At 41.5% G+C, this 14,078-nt stretch overlaps 1 protein-coding gene across 2 annotated transcripts in view; it reads left to right on the top strand.

The window, feature by feature from the left end:
• KHDRBS1 (KH RNA binding domain containing, signal transduction associated 1) overlaps window positions 1–14,078 on the top strand; it is a 35,479-nt gene extending 21,401 nt beyond the window's left edge. Inside the window, exons 9-11 of one of the 2 annotated variants that reach the window (XR_011144644.1) lie at window positions 2,385–2,577; window positions 5,179–5,238; window positions 13,598–14,078. Coding sequence is in view for 1 of the 2 variants with exons in the window: in XM_068967242.1 (XP_068823343.1) it covers window positions 2,385–2,482 (98 nt within the window). In the remaining variant the exon portion in view is untranslated. Of the gene's footprint in view, window positions 1–2,384; window positions 3,759–5,178; window positions 5,239–13,597 lie in introns of those variants that run through there. The other variant, XM_068967242.1, reaches the window with a different exon arrangement.

The following is a 14,078-nucleotide window of genomic DNA, read 5'->3' as shown; positions in this document are numbered from 1 at the left end:
AGGAGAAACCTCATAAAAAGATCAACATGTTGATAGACGTGACACTAGAAATCCTGCTCTTATTTAAATCGTGTGGTGTGTAGTAGAAAGAAAGACTGTTGAAATGAGTTAGGTGTACTCTTGGATGGCTAAGCAGATGTCCTAAACTAGGGCTAAGGTCCAGGTTGACTGGTTGGAGCAGCAGGCTTTTTGGCTGACACTGACTTTGTTTCTGCTTTAGGCTGGGAGATGGCTAGACCTGGGTTATGTTGCTGAGCCTTTGCTGCAAGATACCTAGGCCACATTGATGGATAATAAGAATGGAATCATATCCAACTTTTCTGACCCACCTCATTTTTAAAAACAATTTTGGATCTCATTGTAAAGAATCTCAGTGTAGAGGATATGCTAGCTGAAAGAGACCCAATGACAAGAGCAGTTTGAGGGCAAGAAGGGTGCCTGTTAGATTAGAAACTGGGGACTGGAGCCGGTTCAAGACGGTTCAACTTCCTGACTCTTGGAGACATCTCAACTTAGTCCTTAATCCCAAGAGAGCTATAGATGCTGGAATGGCAGCAGGACCAAACTGCCTTTCCTGAGGCCTGGTTGAAAACACATTGCTCAAGCGGTATCCTCAAGAGCCAGATATGGCCCTGTGATAATTGGCCCCAGAGGGAGTGCCATGTGGCAGTAGATGCAGAGAGAGCAGCCTTTTAAATATGAGATGTTTCCAGCATACCTGTGGGAAGTCCAGAGACCTTGGCAAGGGACTCAGCAGTTGACAACTTAAGATAGTAGTTGACAGTCTCCCTTACACCTAACTGAAAAGAGGAAAGAGCCTCTTAGGGTTCCCACAGGTAGACTCCTCACCTCCTCAGCATAGTATTTTGCAGCCAGTCAGCTACTTGTCCAGGGGAACAGTTTTTACCAGCTCTAGCTAAATGGTCTTGGACAGTTGCCATGTGTAACACTGCACTGCTCTGCTCATATGCCACTGTTTAGAAGGGTGGTATGATTGCCCCAGGGTATTTCCCATCATTGGTGAGCAGTACAATGGGACCTCTGTAAGTGTTTGACTAAATTACATTTCTGTTTTGCTAGAAAAAAGGCTGCATTGCAACAGGCAGGCTGCTCCTTGTGCTCCTGGTATGATGCTGCCATGGTTAATCTGTTCCGATTTCTGCCTTTATAAACAGAGTTAGAAAAATATACTGCCTTATTGGTACAGTAAGAAGTCACTTAGAAAGTGATGGACATGTCTATTGTACTAGAGGTATAAACAGGCTTAGATAGCAACTTTACATCCATGTAGGGGTTTTAGACCTAGAATGATGGAAACAGATGTTTGTGAATGCAAAGTGAAGTCAAGTGAAGTCGCTCAGTCGTGTCCGACTTTTTGCCACCCCGTGGACTCCCCAGGCTCCTCCGTCCATGGGATTCTCCAGGCAAGAATACTGGAGTGGGTTGCCATTTCCTTCTCCAGGGGATCTTCCTGATCCAGGGATCGAACCCAGGTCTCCCGCATTGCGGGCAGACGCTTTAACCTCTGAGCCACCAGGGAAGCCCTAGAGAAATAGCAAGCCTGGGTAAAGACTGGGGGTGAGCGGAAAGAATAAACTTACAAACACAACTCCCGTTCATGAGAGATCAACTCTAAAAGTACATGATTGTTTTTGCTATAGGCTTTTCCGTGACACAGAGGAAAACCATTTGAGGATAGCAGTCACGTTGTCTAGCTTCTCTGGACTATTGGCACAAAAATGAGATAATGAATTCTCCTAATGAGTGCTGTTGACACATTTGATTGTACTTCCCACCGCCAGAGCAGTGGGCCAGCTCTGCTGGTGGAGGATTCTTGAAATGTGACCCTTGCTTGCTTTTCCCAGGGAGCCAGAGGATACTTCTCCACAGGCAAATCTGACTTGCTGTTGCATGGAAAGGGAGCTGCCTCTGTTGCTTTCAATCTGAAAGACTTCCAGAAGTTGTCACCTTACTTGAGGCTCTCTCCTGAACTGCTTTGAAAATAGGAAAGAGCATTGCAGCCCCAGTGAGATTGATTTCCTCACTGTCTGAAGCAAGGTGTTGGGTTTATCCAGGTTTGGGGGCTGGAATATAGATCATGCATGTTGCCTATGGACAGCTTCTTTCCTGGACATCACCGCAAGTCCTTTCTGAACTGTTTGCTTCTGGCCATCCACTCAGAACTGCCCTATACCTGGGAAGTTGCCTGAGCTGCTTGGGAGGGAGGGCGAAACAGAGTAAAAAAAGTAAGAACCACAGAGGCGGTGGCAAGGCATTGGAAGCAAAGCAACATGTTTGGTGATCTTTACCAGGTGACCTACACCTGTCCATTCCAAAATGCCATTGGCACATGGTTTATAAACTGTTCTTGCTTTTCCCCACAGGCCAGGATGACTGGAATGGGACCAGGCCGTCGCTGAAGGCCCCTCCAGCTAGGCCGGTGAAGGGAGCATACAGAGAGCACCCATATGGACGTTATTAAAAACAAACATGAGGGGAAAATATCAGTTATGAGCAAAGTTGTTACTGATTTCTTGTATCTCCCAGGATTCCTGTTGCTTTACCCACAACAGACAAGTAATTGTCTAAGTGTTTTTCTTCGTGGTCCCCTTCTTCTCCCCACCTTACTCCATTCTTAACTCTGCATTCTGGCTTCTGTATGTAGTATTTTAAAATGAGTTAAAATAGATTTAGGAATATCGAATTAATTTTTTAAGTGTGTAGATGCTTTTTTCTTTGTTGTTTAAATATAAACAGAAATGTACCTTTTATAATAAAAAAGTTGAGTAAAAAAAAAAACACAAACCTGTTAGTTTCAAAAGTGACATTGCTTGCTTAAAGGTTCTGAAGTTAAGGCTTGTTAACTTTCTCTTAGTTTTGATTTGAGGCATCCCGTAAAGTTGTAGTTGCAGAATCCCAAACTAGGCTACATTTCAAAATTCAGGGCTGTTTAAGATTTAAAATCACAAATGTTAACGGCAGTAGGTGCCACCATGTAAAAGTGAGCTCAGATGTCTCTAAAAATGTTTCCTTTATATAAAAAAACACATGGCGGTTGAATCTTAAGGTTAAATTTTAATATGAAAGATCCTAATGAATTAAATAGTTGATGCAATTTTTAACGTTAATTGATTTAAAAACAAAACAAAATTAGGTTCGTAAAACTGAATTTTTCATTACGTGGGTTTTGAAATCTAGCCCCAGACATACAGTGTTGAGAGATACTTAGTGGGAAGTAGTTTCTAAAGAGGTTGATTTGGGGAGAGGGGCTGGCCACTTGAACTGAATTTGATGCAGAGCTTTTTAGTCATGAACAACCTTTCAGTAATAGTTCTAATAATTAACATTTCAGTATTTCAAAAGACACAGTATTTTGTCCATCTGAGATCCTACACTCCATGAAAAACTCACTTGGACACTGGGGCCAAAAGCTGGTGATATCCTTAAGTTGACGGTTGTCAATATTGAACTGTTCCCAAGGAAGTTAGTCAAGTATGTCTCAACACTAGCATGATATAAAAAGGGACACTGCAGCTGAATGAAAAAGGAATCAAAATCCACTTTGTACATAAGTTAAAGTCCTAATTGGATTTGTACCGTCCTCCCATTTTGTTCTTGGAAGATTAAATGCTACATGTGTAAGTCTGCCTAAATAGGTAGCTTAAACTTATGTCAAAATGTCTGCAGCAGTTTGTCAATAAAGTTTAGTCCTTTTTTAATCAAAGTAAATGTGATGAATTGTCATTTTTTTGGGTGGACAATAAAATAGTTTTCTCTTTCAAATAAACTTAAATTAACTCTAAAGTTAATGGGCTTGTTAAAAGTTGGAGACATTCTTAAAAGTGGTTGGGGGGGATTTTATTTTAAGTTTACCAAAAAAAAAGTTTATGAGTTGTTAAGTTTTAGTTTAAAAATAACCAAAGCTTTTTCACCCCCTGGAAGTTGTTAAAAGAAGTTTTATCCAATCCTTATCACGAGCTCTGATTTCTGGAGAGAAGAATCAAACTAAGCTAAAACTTGGATTGGTTTCCATACATAGGCCTCAGTATTTAAAGTTCCAGTCACTCTAGTTTGCACCTTTTGTAGAGCCCCTAGGTGGCCCTAAGTGTGGCACCAAATCATCTCTGTGAGCTTGGAAAGGGATAGCACTTGTCGGTAGATGATGACAATTCAGCAAACCCTGGGTGCCCTTAAGGGTTTCCCTTCCAATCCCAGAAATGCTGTTAGTAAAAGAACTGGGCTGGGGCAGGATCTGGTGTGAAGCCTGGCTCTGTACCTACTGAGACCAAGAGAGGAAATGATGGAATTGGTTGACCCTGTTTCCGCTCCTCTACATTAATTATTAGGGTTCTCATACCTTCCCTAAGGGAGCAATCTAAACTGCTCGGGGGTGAAAAATCCTCTTGTATGAAGTGCCAAGCTGCCTGCAGCAGTGCATGATGGACATTTTTTTTTTCTTTTTAAAACACACCAACAAAAAAAATGTATTTGTAGATTGTGATAAAGTGTAAATAACTGAATTTTCAACCATGGTTTGAAGTCAGCTTTCAGGGCATTATGTCTTGTTTTGATGAAAAGAGATCACTCTATACCCCCCTTTTTAAAGGAAAATTATCGCAAGAGAATCAGGATGTGTAAAGCTAACATGCATCGCAAAAAACCAAAGGTAACCTAAATGTCTGATTTTAATAGCACATATTTCTCTTTTACATAAACTGTGACAGCAACTTGCATAAACAATTCTTTAGCTGTTAATTTTAATGTTAAAACTTTGCAAAACTTGTTTAATAAAAATAGCTGTAAAAAGAAAAACCATATGCTGCCGCATAAATTAGCCATAACTCTTAATAATCCTGCCCATCACAAGTGAACTGTAATGTAACCTGGGCACAAAGTCTGACATCTTAAATGACACATTGTAAAATTTCAATGACTGTAGTTTAGATCTGCTGCTCCCCAAAGTAAAGCTTTCTGCTCAGCTATTTTAAAATGTACAAGGATTATCCCCTATTAGGTCCCCGTATTGATATTCACAATGAAATGTTACTTAAAATTTCTTTAAAGTTGCATGTTTCTCTCCTGTAATGTGTAAACTGCATGCAGGATCTCTATCTTTTATTTTGTATGTCTTTAAAACTTCCTCTTCAAAATACTGATCTCTTACTTCTCCATTTTCAGGTGGTTGAAAAGTTCTGAGGCATTTCCTGGAATAGAATGGGTAGTGAAGACCCTTGTCAGGTATGTTAAGGTGGCTTTCTATTAAGGATATTGGACTTTTATCCTAACTATAAAATAGTTGTGCCAGGTGGTTTATGCATATTATAGTATATTTCAGTACTTAATATATATACAGTGATAGGAAACATATTACTTCCCAAAGCCACTTATTTCATTTAAGATAGCTCCATGTATTAGAAGTTTTCTTTCATTTTGAATGAGTTGCTCTAGTGACTTAAACTGATTCTACTTTAGACCACTGAAGGAATATCCTGTCATGTATTTGAAGATCATTTATGTTTCTTTCCCAGCTTTAAAAGTTACTTGTTAGACTTGCTAGATCTGATTTTCAAGAAAAGCTAGAAATTTGGATTTTATATACTGCCAGTTGTTTACTGTCTGCTTAGATTCGTGTCAGTCCTTGTAAAACATCTGTGCCACCCAAATGCTGCCCATCACTTGCCAGTTTGCAGCTTCTGCAAATAGGTTCAGTTCAGTTCAGTTCAGTCGCTCAGTCGCGTCTGACTCTTGCGACCCCGTGAATCGCAGCACGCCAGGCCTCCCTGTCCGTCACCAACTCCCGGAGTTCACTCAGACTCATGTCCATCGAGTCAGTGATGCCATCCAGCCATCTGTCGTCCCCTTCTCCTGCCCCCAGTCCCTCCCAGCATCAGAGTCTTTTCCAGTGAGTCAACTCTTCACATGAGGTGGACAAAGTACTGGAGTTTCAGCTTTAGCATCATTCCTTCCAAAGTAATCCCAGGGTTGATCTCCTTCAGAATGGACTGGTTGGATCTCCTTGCAGTCCAAGGGACTCTCAAGAGTCTTCTCCAACACCACAGTTCAAAAGCATCAATTTTTCGGCACTCAGCCTTCTTCACAGTCCAACTCTCACATCCATACGTGACTACTGGAAAAACCATAGCCTTGACTAGACGGACCTTAGTCGGCAAAGTAATGTCTCTGCTTTTGAATATGCTATCTAGGTTGGTCATAACTTTTCATCCAAGGAGTAAGAGTCTTTTAATTTCATGGCTGCAGTCACCATCTGCAATGATTTTGGAGCCCAAAAAATAAAGTCTGACACTGTTTCCCCATCTATATCCCATGAAGTGATGGGACTGGATGCCATGATCCTCATTTTCTGAATGTTGAGCCTTAAGCCAACTTTTTCACTCTGCTCTTTCACTTTCATCAAGAGGTTTTTTAGTTCCTCTTAACTTTCTGCCTTAAGGGTGGTGTCATCTGCATATCTGAGGTTCTTAATATTTCTCCTGGCAATCTTGATTCCAGCTTGTGTTTCTTCCAGTCCAGCATTTCTCATGATGTACTCTGCATAGAAGTTAAATAAGCAGGGTGACAATATACAGCCTTGACATACTCCTTTTCCTATTTGGAACCAGTCTGTTGTTCCATGTCCAGTTCTAACTGTTGCTTCCTGACCTGCATACAGATTTCTCAAGAGGCAGGTCAGGTGGTCTGGTATTCCCATCTCTCTCAGAATTTTCCACAGTTTATTGTGATCCACACAGTCAAAGACTTTGGCATAGTCAATAAAGCAGAAATAGATGTTTTTCTGGAACTCTCTTGCTTTTTCCATGATCCAGCGGTTAGCTCCTATTAATACAAACTAAAAGACATGTTAGGATTATTGAGATATAATTCATATACCATACTATTCACTTGCTCAGTGTACAGTTCAGTGGTTTTCAGTATATACAAAGTTGTACGGTCATCACCACAATCAATTTTAGAAAGTCTTTATCACCTCAAAAAGAAATACCGTGTCCATTAAACCATTTCCCACAGTCCTCTTATCTTTTCTAGGTCTAAGCAACCATTAATTACTTTCTGTCTCAACTTGTTTATTCTGGACACTTCATAAAGTGAAATTATACAATATATAATCCTTTATGACTGGCTTCTTCCACTTGAGAATGTTTTCAAGCCATATTCATGTTGTAGCATGTTGTCAATACTTCCCCTTTTTTGTCAAGCACTGTTTTATTATTTGCATGTACTACATTTTATTTACTGCTTTAGCCAATATGAATAATGCTGTGAACATTCATGTACAGAGTTTGTGTGGACATATGTTTTTTGTGGGGTTTTTTGACATGTTTTTAACTTTGGGGTTATATATCTTAGAGGAATCGCTAGGTCATGTGGTAACTCTGTGTTTAATTTCAAAGAACTGCCAAACTTTTTTACACAGAAACTAAACCATTCCTACCCACAATGAGGTTTCTAATTTCTTCACATCCTTACCAACACTTACTATTTTTCTTTTTGTTTATTATAGCTATCCTATACGATGTGAATTGGTATCTCATTGTGGTTTTGATTTGCATTACTCTAATGACCAGTGTTGGGCATCTTTTCATGTACTTATCCACCATTTGTCTTATCGTCTTTAGAGGAATGTTTATTTAAATCTTTTGTCAATTTTTAAATTGGGCTATTTGTCTTTTTATTATTGAATTGTAATTTCTTCATATATTTTGATGCTGGACCCTTATCAGATATGTGATTTGCAAGTATTTTCTCCCATTCTATGAATTGTCTTTTTATTTTCTTTGAAACATGAAACAGTTTTTCATTTGATGAAGTTCAGTTTGTCTGTTGTTTTCTTTTGCTGCTTATGCTTTTTGGTGTCATAGGTAAGAAGCCATTGTCTCTTTGAAAGACCGAAAGATTTATATCTTTTTCCTTCCAAGAGTGTTATAGTTTTAATTCTGACATTTAGATCTTTGATCTATTTTGCTTTAATTTTTGTATATGAGGGGGAATTTCACATTCTTTTGCATGTGGATATCCAGTTGTCTCAGCACCATTTATTGAAAAGACTTTTCTTTCCCCTTTAAAGACCGTGGCATTCTTGTTGAAAATTAGTTGACCATAGAGGTATAAATCTATCCCCTTTGAAGTTGGTATTACTTAAACTGATTAATAAAATTTGAGGCATACAGCAGCTACTCAATAGCTGATTAGACTATTTTGGCATCATTAAGAGCTCATCACTGGTGGGTCTGGCATTTGATCCCAGGTATGGATGACTCCAAGTCATGCCTGTAACACTGCAGGCTGCTAACGTGGAAACGAGGCTGTTCTAGCTACCACGCCTGGCTGTATGTACAGAGGCTGAGCCCGTACATGCCCTTCCCCCACCATCAGCCTCCTTTGCTTCTCTCCCCGTCTCCTTCCAGGGTACTCATCAGTGACACTGCTGCTAAAGAAACTCTCTCACCCTTCCTTATCTAGGGATATGGCAGCATTCAAATAGCCTTAGGGTTTGTCCACTCTACTCTTCTCCCACCACTTGCCACCTCCTGTCTCAGACTAAAAATGTAGGTGGAGATGGGTTAGCAGCCACTAGGGCTTTCTGGCCACCAAGAGTGAAACAGACTCGGACCGTGTTTTATTTCAGGAACAGCAACCTGAGAGTTAGGGCCTGTAAGGCTTCTTGCCTGCATGTGCAGAATGCTCCTGAACCAATTGAACTAGGAGGATAAGGGTGGTGCTGGTGGGTATTTTGCTCATTTGTTTGAACCTTAAGTAATCCCTCCTGATCTCAAACCCTGAAACTGTATGTCACCCAAAGATCATTTGAGTTAGAATACATCAAGCAGCATGCGGACTCCCTCTTGATATGTTGTCGTGCTTTGCATGAATCTGTACAGGCTACTGTTGGCCAGCAGAGTTACTATTAACTTTAATATACATTTTAACTTTATCTCATTTTATTACTTGTTTATTTCCATTATTGATCTTGACCCCATTTTTAAAAATCACTTATTTATTTATGGCTAAGCTGGGTCTTTTGTTGCTACACATGGGCTTTCTCTAGTTGCAGCAAACGGGGGCTGTTCTCTAGTTGCAATGCATGGGCTTCTCCTTGCAGTGACTTCTCTTGTTGTGGAGCACAGGCTTTAGGCACACAGGCTTTAGTGGTTGTGTGTGGGCTCAGTAGTTGCAGCTCACAGGCTCTGGAGCACAGGCTTAATAGTTGTGGCGTACAGGCTTAGTTGCCCTGTGGCATGTGGGATCTTCCCTGACCAGGGATTGAGCCCATGTCCCCTGCATTGGCAGGCGGATTCTTATCCACTGCATCACCACGGATAGCCCCATTGACCCCCCCCCTTTTTTCTTAGAGAAAGTTACATAGAGAAAATAGGCAGCTTTCCCAAGCTAAGAGAGAAAAAGTTAATTTGACTATCTACTGTATGTCTGTTTTTGTAAATGAGGCAGCTGTTACTAGGGGAGGTGAAGTAATTTACCGTAGTTGCGTAACAAGTCATGGAGGAGGTGCCCATTAGCATTTTGTACACCAAAACCCATTCTCTATGCCAAAAGCATGCTGCTGCTTTAAGATAAACACCATATTTCATTGACACTGAGGGCATGTGTTATGAGATGCATCATGAAATAGTGCACAGAAAGAAAAAATACTGTCAGTTAAACTGACAAAGTGGTTTGTTTTCATGAGTGTTAAAATGAGTCCTGATTTCAGAAATGATAAAATCAGAGAAAAAAGGTCATTATTGCATTTTTGTCAATTCTAACATTCTTTACTGTATGCCATTCACTATCTTCTCCACCTGAAGTAGCTATTTTATCCCATTTTTACACAGTTTAACACACATTTTTCCATAATGGCAACTAGCTTTGGAACCTTTGGGTGGGTTATCCTCTCCCAGGCTCAGTTTTTGTTTAATTTTTATTATTTATTTATTTGGCTGTGCTGGGTCTTAGTTGCAGCATGTGGGATCTTCGATCTGTGTTGTGGTATACAGATCTTTAGTTGGCAGCGTGCAAGATCTAGTTCCCTGACTAGGGATCGAACCCAGGCTATCTGCATTGGGAGCACAGAGACATAGTCAGTGGACCACCAGGGACGTCCCAAGTCTCGGGTTCATCATCTGTAAAATGGGAAGATAATATTTATTTTACAGTTATATATTTAAAATTTAATACTTACTTTACATTGTTGTGAAGGTTGGGTGAGTTACTGTATAAAACATTCAACAGGACATGTGCTAAGCACCTATATAAACAGGCTGGGAGAGTAGGTTAGTGCTGATTTTGAAAAGCTACATTTTAGTCAAGGAATTTGGACATTCTTCTAAAGTTTAGGGAGGTATTTTAAGGCCTTAACCAGGAAAGTGACTTGAGCACACTTGTGTTTGCCCTTGCACTGGTGAGCTGGGGAAGTAAAGGAAGCAGATGGTAAATACCTTCCATATATGCATCACTCCTTTGTGGGAGAGCAAAGGAGGTATTCTCCCCTCCTCATGCCTGTCTTCTGCTCCCTCTTACCTAAAAGCCTTTTTCAGAAAGAATAGCCATCTCTCCTCTCAGATGTTTGGGCTATTTGAGGGAGGGATGTTAGGCCTTCACCATACGTTGAGGGCATCATGCTATATACTGTCCTTTTCACCCACCCTGTGAATTAGAGACCAAAACTCTCTGAGTCTCCATTGATGAAAACCACACTCTTAAGGAATTACTAAGCAAGGCTTTGCTTAACCACTTTCAAGTCTTGAATGAATGAAGTCTCTGCCACCATTTCTGAGCTAACTGTCCAGGGAGTATCATATTGCAGCATCTAGGGCAATTCTTACAACCTTGTGAAGTGAGAGTTATCCTGGGAAACTGACATGCACTTGTTAGGGTGACCATGGGGTCCATGAGCTAGAGTCCAGACCCAAGTCTCTCTGCTCCTGGTCTTTCCTCTGCATCTACAGTGGCCACCAAAAGATTTGCTTACACTGGAAGTGGTTCCCAGCTTTGATACATGGGTTGGGTGGTACCCCTAGCTTGATTTCCAGATTCCTAAAGTTAAAAAAATTAGATCCTTCTTTGCCCTCCCTTTTTCTCTCTGGACCCTCATGTACCTCTTGCTCTTTGAATTGTTATTGCATATTTAAAGCTAGCAGGCGTCTGATGAATATTTAATAGCCTTGAGCAGACAGGCTGCATAGAGCTGTGTGAGGCTACTGCTGTTGGAAGGAAGCACAGTGCACTGCCTGACTAGCATTCTTTTGTTCCCTATCTTTACCCTTGTAGGCCCCTTGGGAGCGAAGACCTGTGGTGGGCACTGCACCCTAGTCCTGTTGTGGCCTGATGGCTCCCAGTGAGGCTGCATTCAAGCAGTAGACTAAACCCATTTGTTTGGTAATGAGGAGCAGATATATTCACTGACCTCTAAAATCAATTTTCTACCCCTCCGGCTGTATGTCTTCTACTCAGTAGCCTACTATGGGTCTGGGGCTGAGGATGTGTTCTTTTCCAGTGTTCTGCCAACTGTAGCTCTCTTTTTAAAAGGAAGGAACTTTGTATCTGGAAGGGATTTGAATTTCATGACCATGCTGCTGGAGGTTAGCTCCTTGACATTCCTTGACTACAAATCCAGCAGCTTCTCAGCAATGAGTCTACTTCTCACCCCCAGCCTAAGCTGTGCTGGTTGTCTTTGGCTGTATCTCAGGAAGGAATGAGCAGGTTGGAATTTTTATACAGACACACAAGCTATCACAGTGCTTTTTCCTCACCTAGACCAGGGGAGCTTTTTGCTTCAAAGAGGCCTTCTCATTTCCCAGTCAAATTGGGAGAGGTTGTGCGGACTCCTGAAGAAAGACAGCCCATTTGAGGTGTTTCCAGGCAGAGTCCAGCTAGGCTCTCAGCCCAGATTAATCACCAAAGTAGAATACATTGCTGGAAATTTGGATACTGTTCATGCTCCTAATACTGCATTAAGATGCCTGAATTAGCTCTGGGGCCTGCATTAGACCACCTCAGGGTAGCCAGTCTCCTCAGCAGGTATGTAAAGCATTTGAGCCAGAAGATGGAGATACAGAGCTAATTCTTCTCTGCTCTCTTTGGACTCCATCAGCCTTCATGCTTCCTACTTACAGCCTCGCTTTAGGTACAAAATGAATGCTCCCAATCTCTCAGGGTCTCTGGGGTTGGAATGTAGGAAGCAAACTCTGCATCTGCCTTTGAAAAAGAGAAATACCTGATGTTCTGATAATGATTCTTCATAAGCTTCTCTCAGAGAAGTATAAATGACTCCTCTCATTCTTTTATTTTTTTAATACATTCACTGTTATAAACTGGGACACCTACTATGTGCTAGACACTGGAGAGTCAATGGTAAGTAACATAAAACTAGGCCCTGACCTCATGAAGCTTATAGTATATCTGGGGACACAGACACTAAACATATTAATCTCTTAAATAGCATAAATCACCTACATTGTGATAAGTGCTATGAAAGAAAAGAATGGGTACTGTGAGGACATAAACGGGGGCTAACCTAGCTCTGAGAGTTTCCTTGAGGAAATAATGTTTAAGCTGACATCTAGAGTCAGAGTTAACTAGACAGAGAGTTTGGGAGATGGTCTAGGGAAAGGACATGAAACACGTTCTAGGCAGAGAGTAGGGCTGAGGCAGCTTCAAGGTGAGATAGGAATCTGGGCTTTATGCTGTGCTCATCACTGGAAACTGTTGAATTCAGTAGTCAGAGGTAAGAAGTGGCACAGTTAGATTTCTACTTTTTAAACTTCATTTGCTCCTGAGTGGAGAATGGGTTATGGAGATCTACAAGGAAAGAACTGAGGAAGACCTACACTAGGGTGACATCAGCAAAAGTGTCAAAAAATGAATGGATTCAGGAACTTTTAAGAGAGAGAATGAACATAATTTGATGATTGATTAGGTGTGGGAGAAGAGGCCCCCAAGTTACTGGCTTGAACAACTGGGGGATGGTAGTGCCGTTTCTTTTTTTTAAGATGAGCACAGTTACATTCTTTGGCATGAGATTAGGGCCCTGGCCTGTGCCCCAGGCTTAGGATGTCTCTCCTATCCAATTCTCAGTGGATAATGCTGAGAATCGGGGGCTGGGAAGAACCAGAAAAAGTGGACCTTTAAGCCTAGAATTGAGGTACCAGTAATAGCTATGAGAAGATGCCTGTTTGCTTCCAAAGGATTTAAAACTTTTTGTTAATCTTTATCTTTTTCACATCTCTGAGAGAGTAGAAATTATTTTCTTCTTTATATGGCTAGAGGTTCCAATGCTTGTGTAGTTAATGGCCCCAAAGGTCTAGTTGCGTCTTTCCCAGATCACTCAGCTCAGGCATGGCCAAGGATGGGAAGTGTGAGGCTCCATTTTCATTGCCTGACTGACAGCAAAAAGAGAGCTCGTAGACTGTGGACTTCTTTTTCTACCTATCTGTGTACCTAAAACCTTGTCTAGGATGCAGTGAACTGGGGTTGTGCTGTAGGGTGAGATTGAAAGGGAGGCAGAGGGGTCAAATGGGAGCCTGGGAATCCCCCCAGTATGGCAGCTTCATGCTTCATAATTTTTCTGCCTATGTCTTTGCAGCAATCAGAGGACTCCGGAAACCAGGAGAGCTGTCTACTGTGTCAAGGCTGGCCTGAGGGCATTTGCTGAGCACAGAGAAACCCAGGAGAGGAGATCAACAGTCTTTTCCCACCTACCTTTTGATCTGTCTGATTTACCCACAGAAAGCCAGCTAGAGTCCCCTAAGAGTCTCTAGGCCCAGAATGGAGTCCTTAGGGCAACAGGGGATTGTGATGCTAACAATTAAACCTGCTCAGGACCTGAAAGATTGAAGGGGACTGACAGTATCAACATGGCCTCCTAGATGTGAATAAACTGCCAACTCCAATTGTGTCATTCCCAGTTTGCCTGCTTCCCTTTAGTCTCCAGCAGAACTGGCTGGAGCCCGCTACCACCGCCTCCTGTTTTCCATCCTGCCACATGTGTTTTGTGGGTGCCAGCCTTGGACACTTGCAGAGGTCTCCCAGAGGGTAGCTGGTCACCGCCTCTATAACAGGCTGAG

The sequence above is a fragment of the Capricornis sumatraensis genome, chromosome 3 (assembly GCF_032405125.1).
Source record: "Capricornis sumatraensis isolate serow.1 chromosome 3, serow.2, whole genome shotgun sequence".
Classification (NCBI taxonomy): Eukaryota; Metazoa; Chordata; class Mammalia; order Artiodactyla; family Bovidae; genus Capricornis; species Capricornis sumatraensis.
Note: the sequence above shows the minus strand (reverse complement) of the source record. Positions and strands in the feature narration are given on the sequence as shown.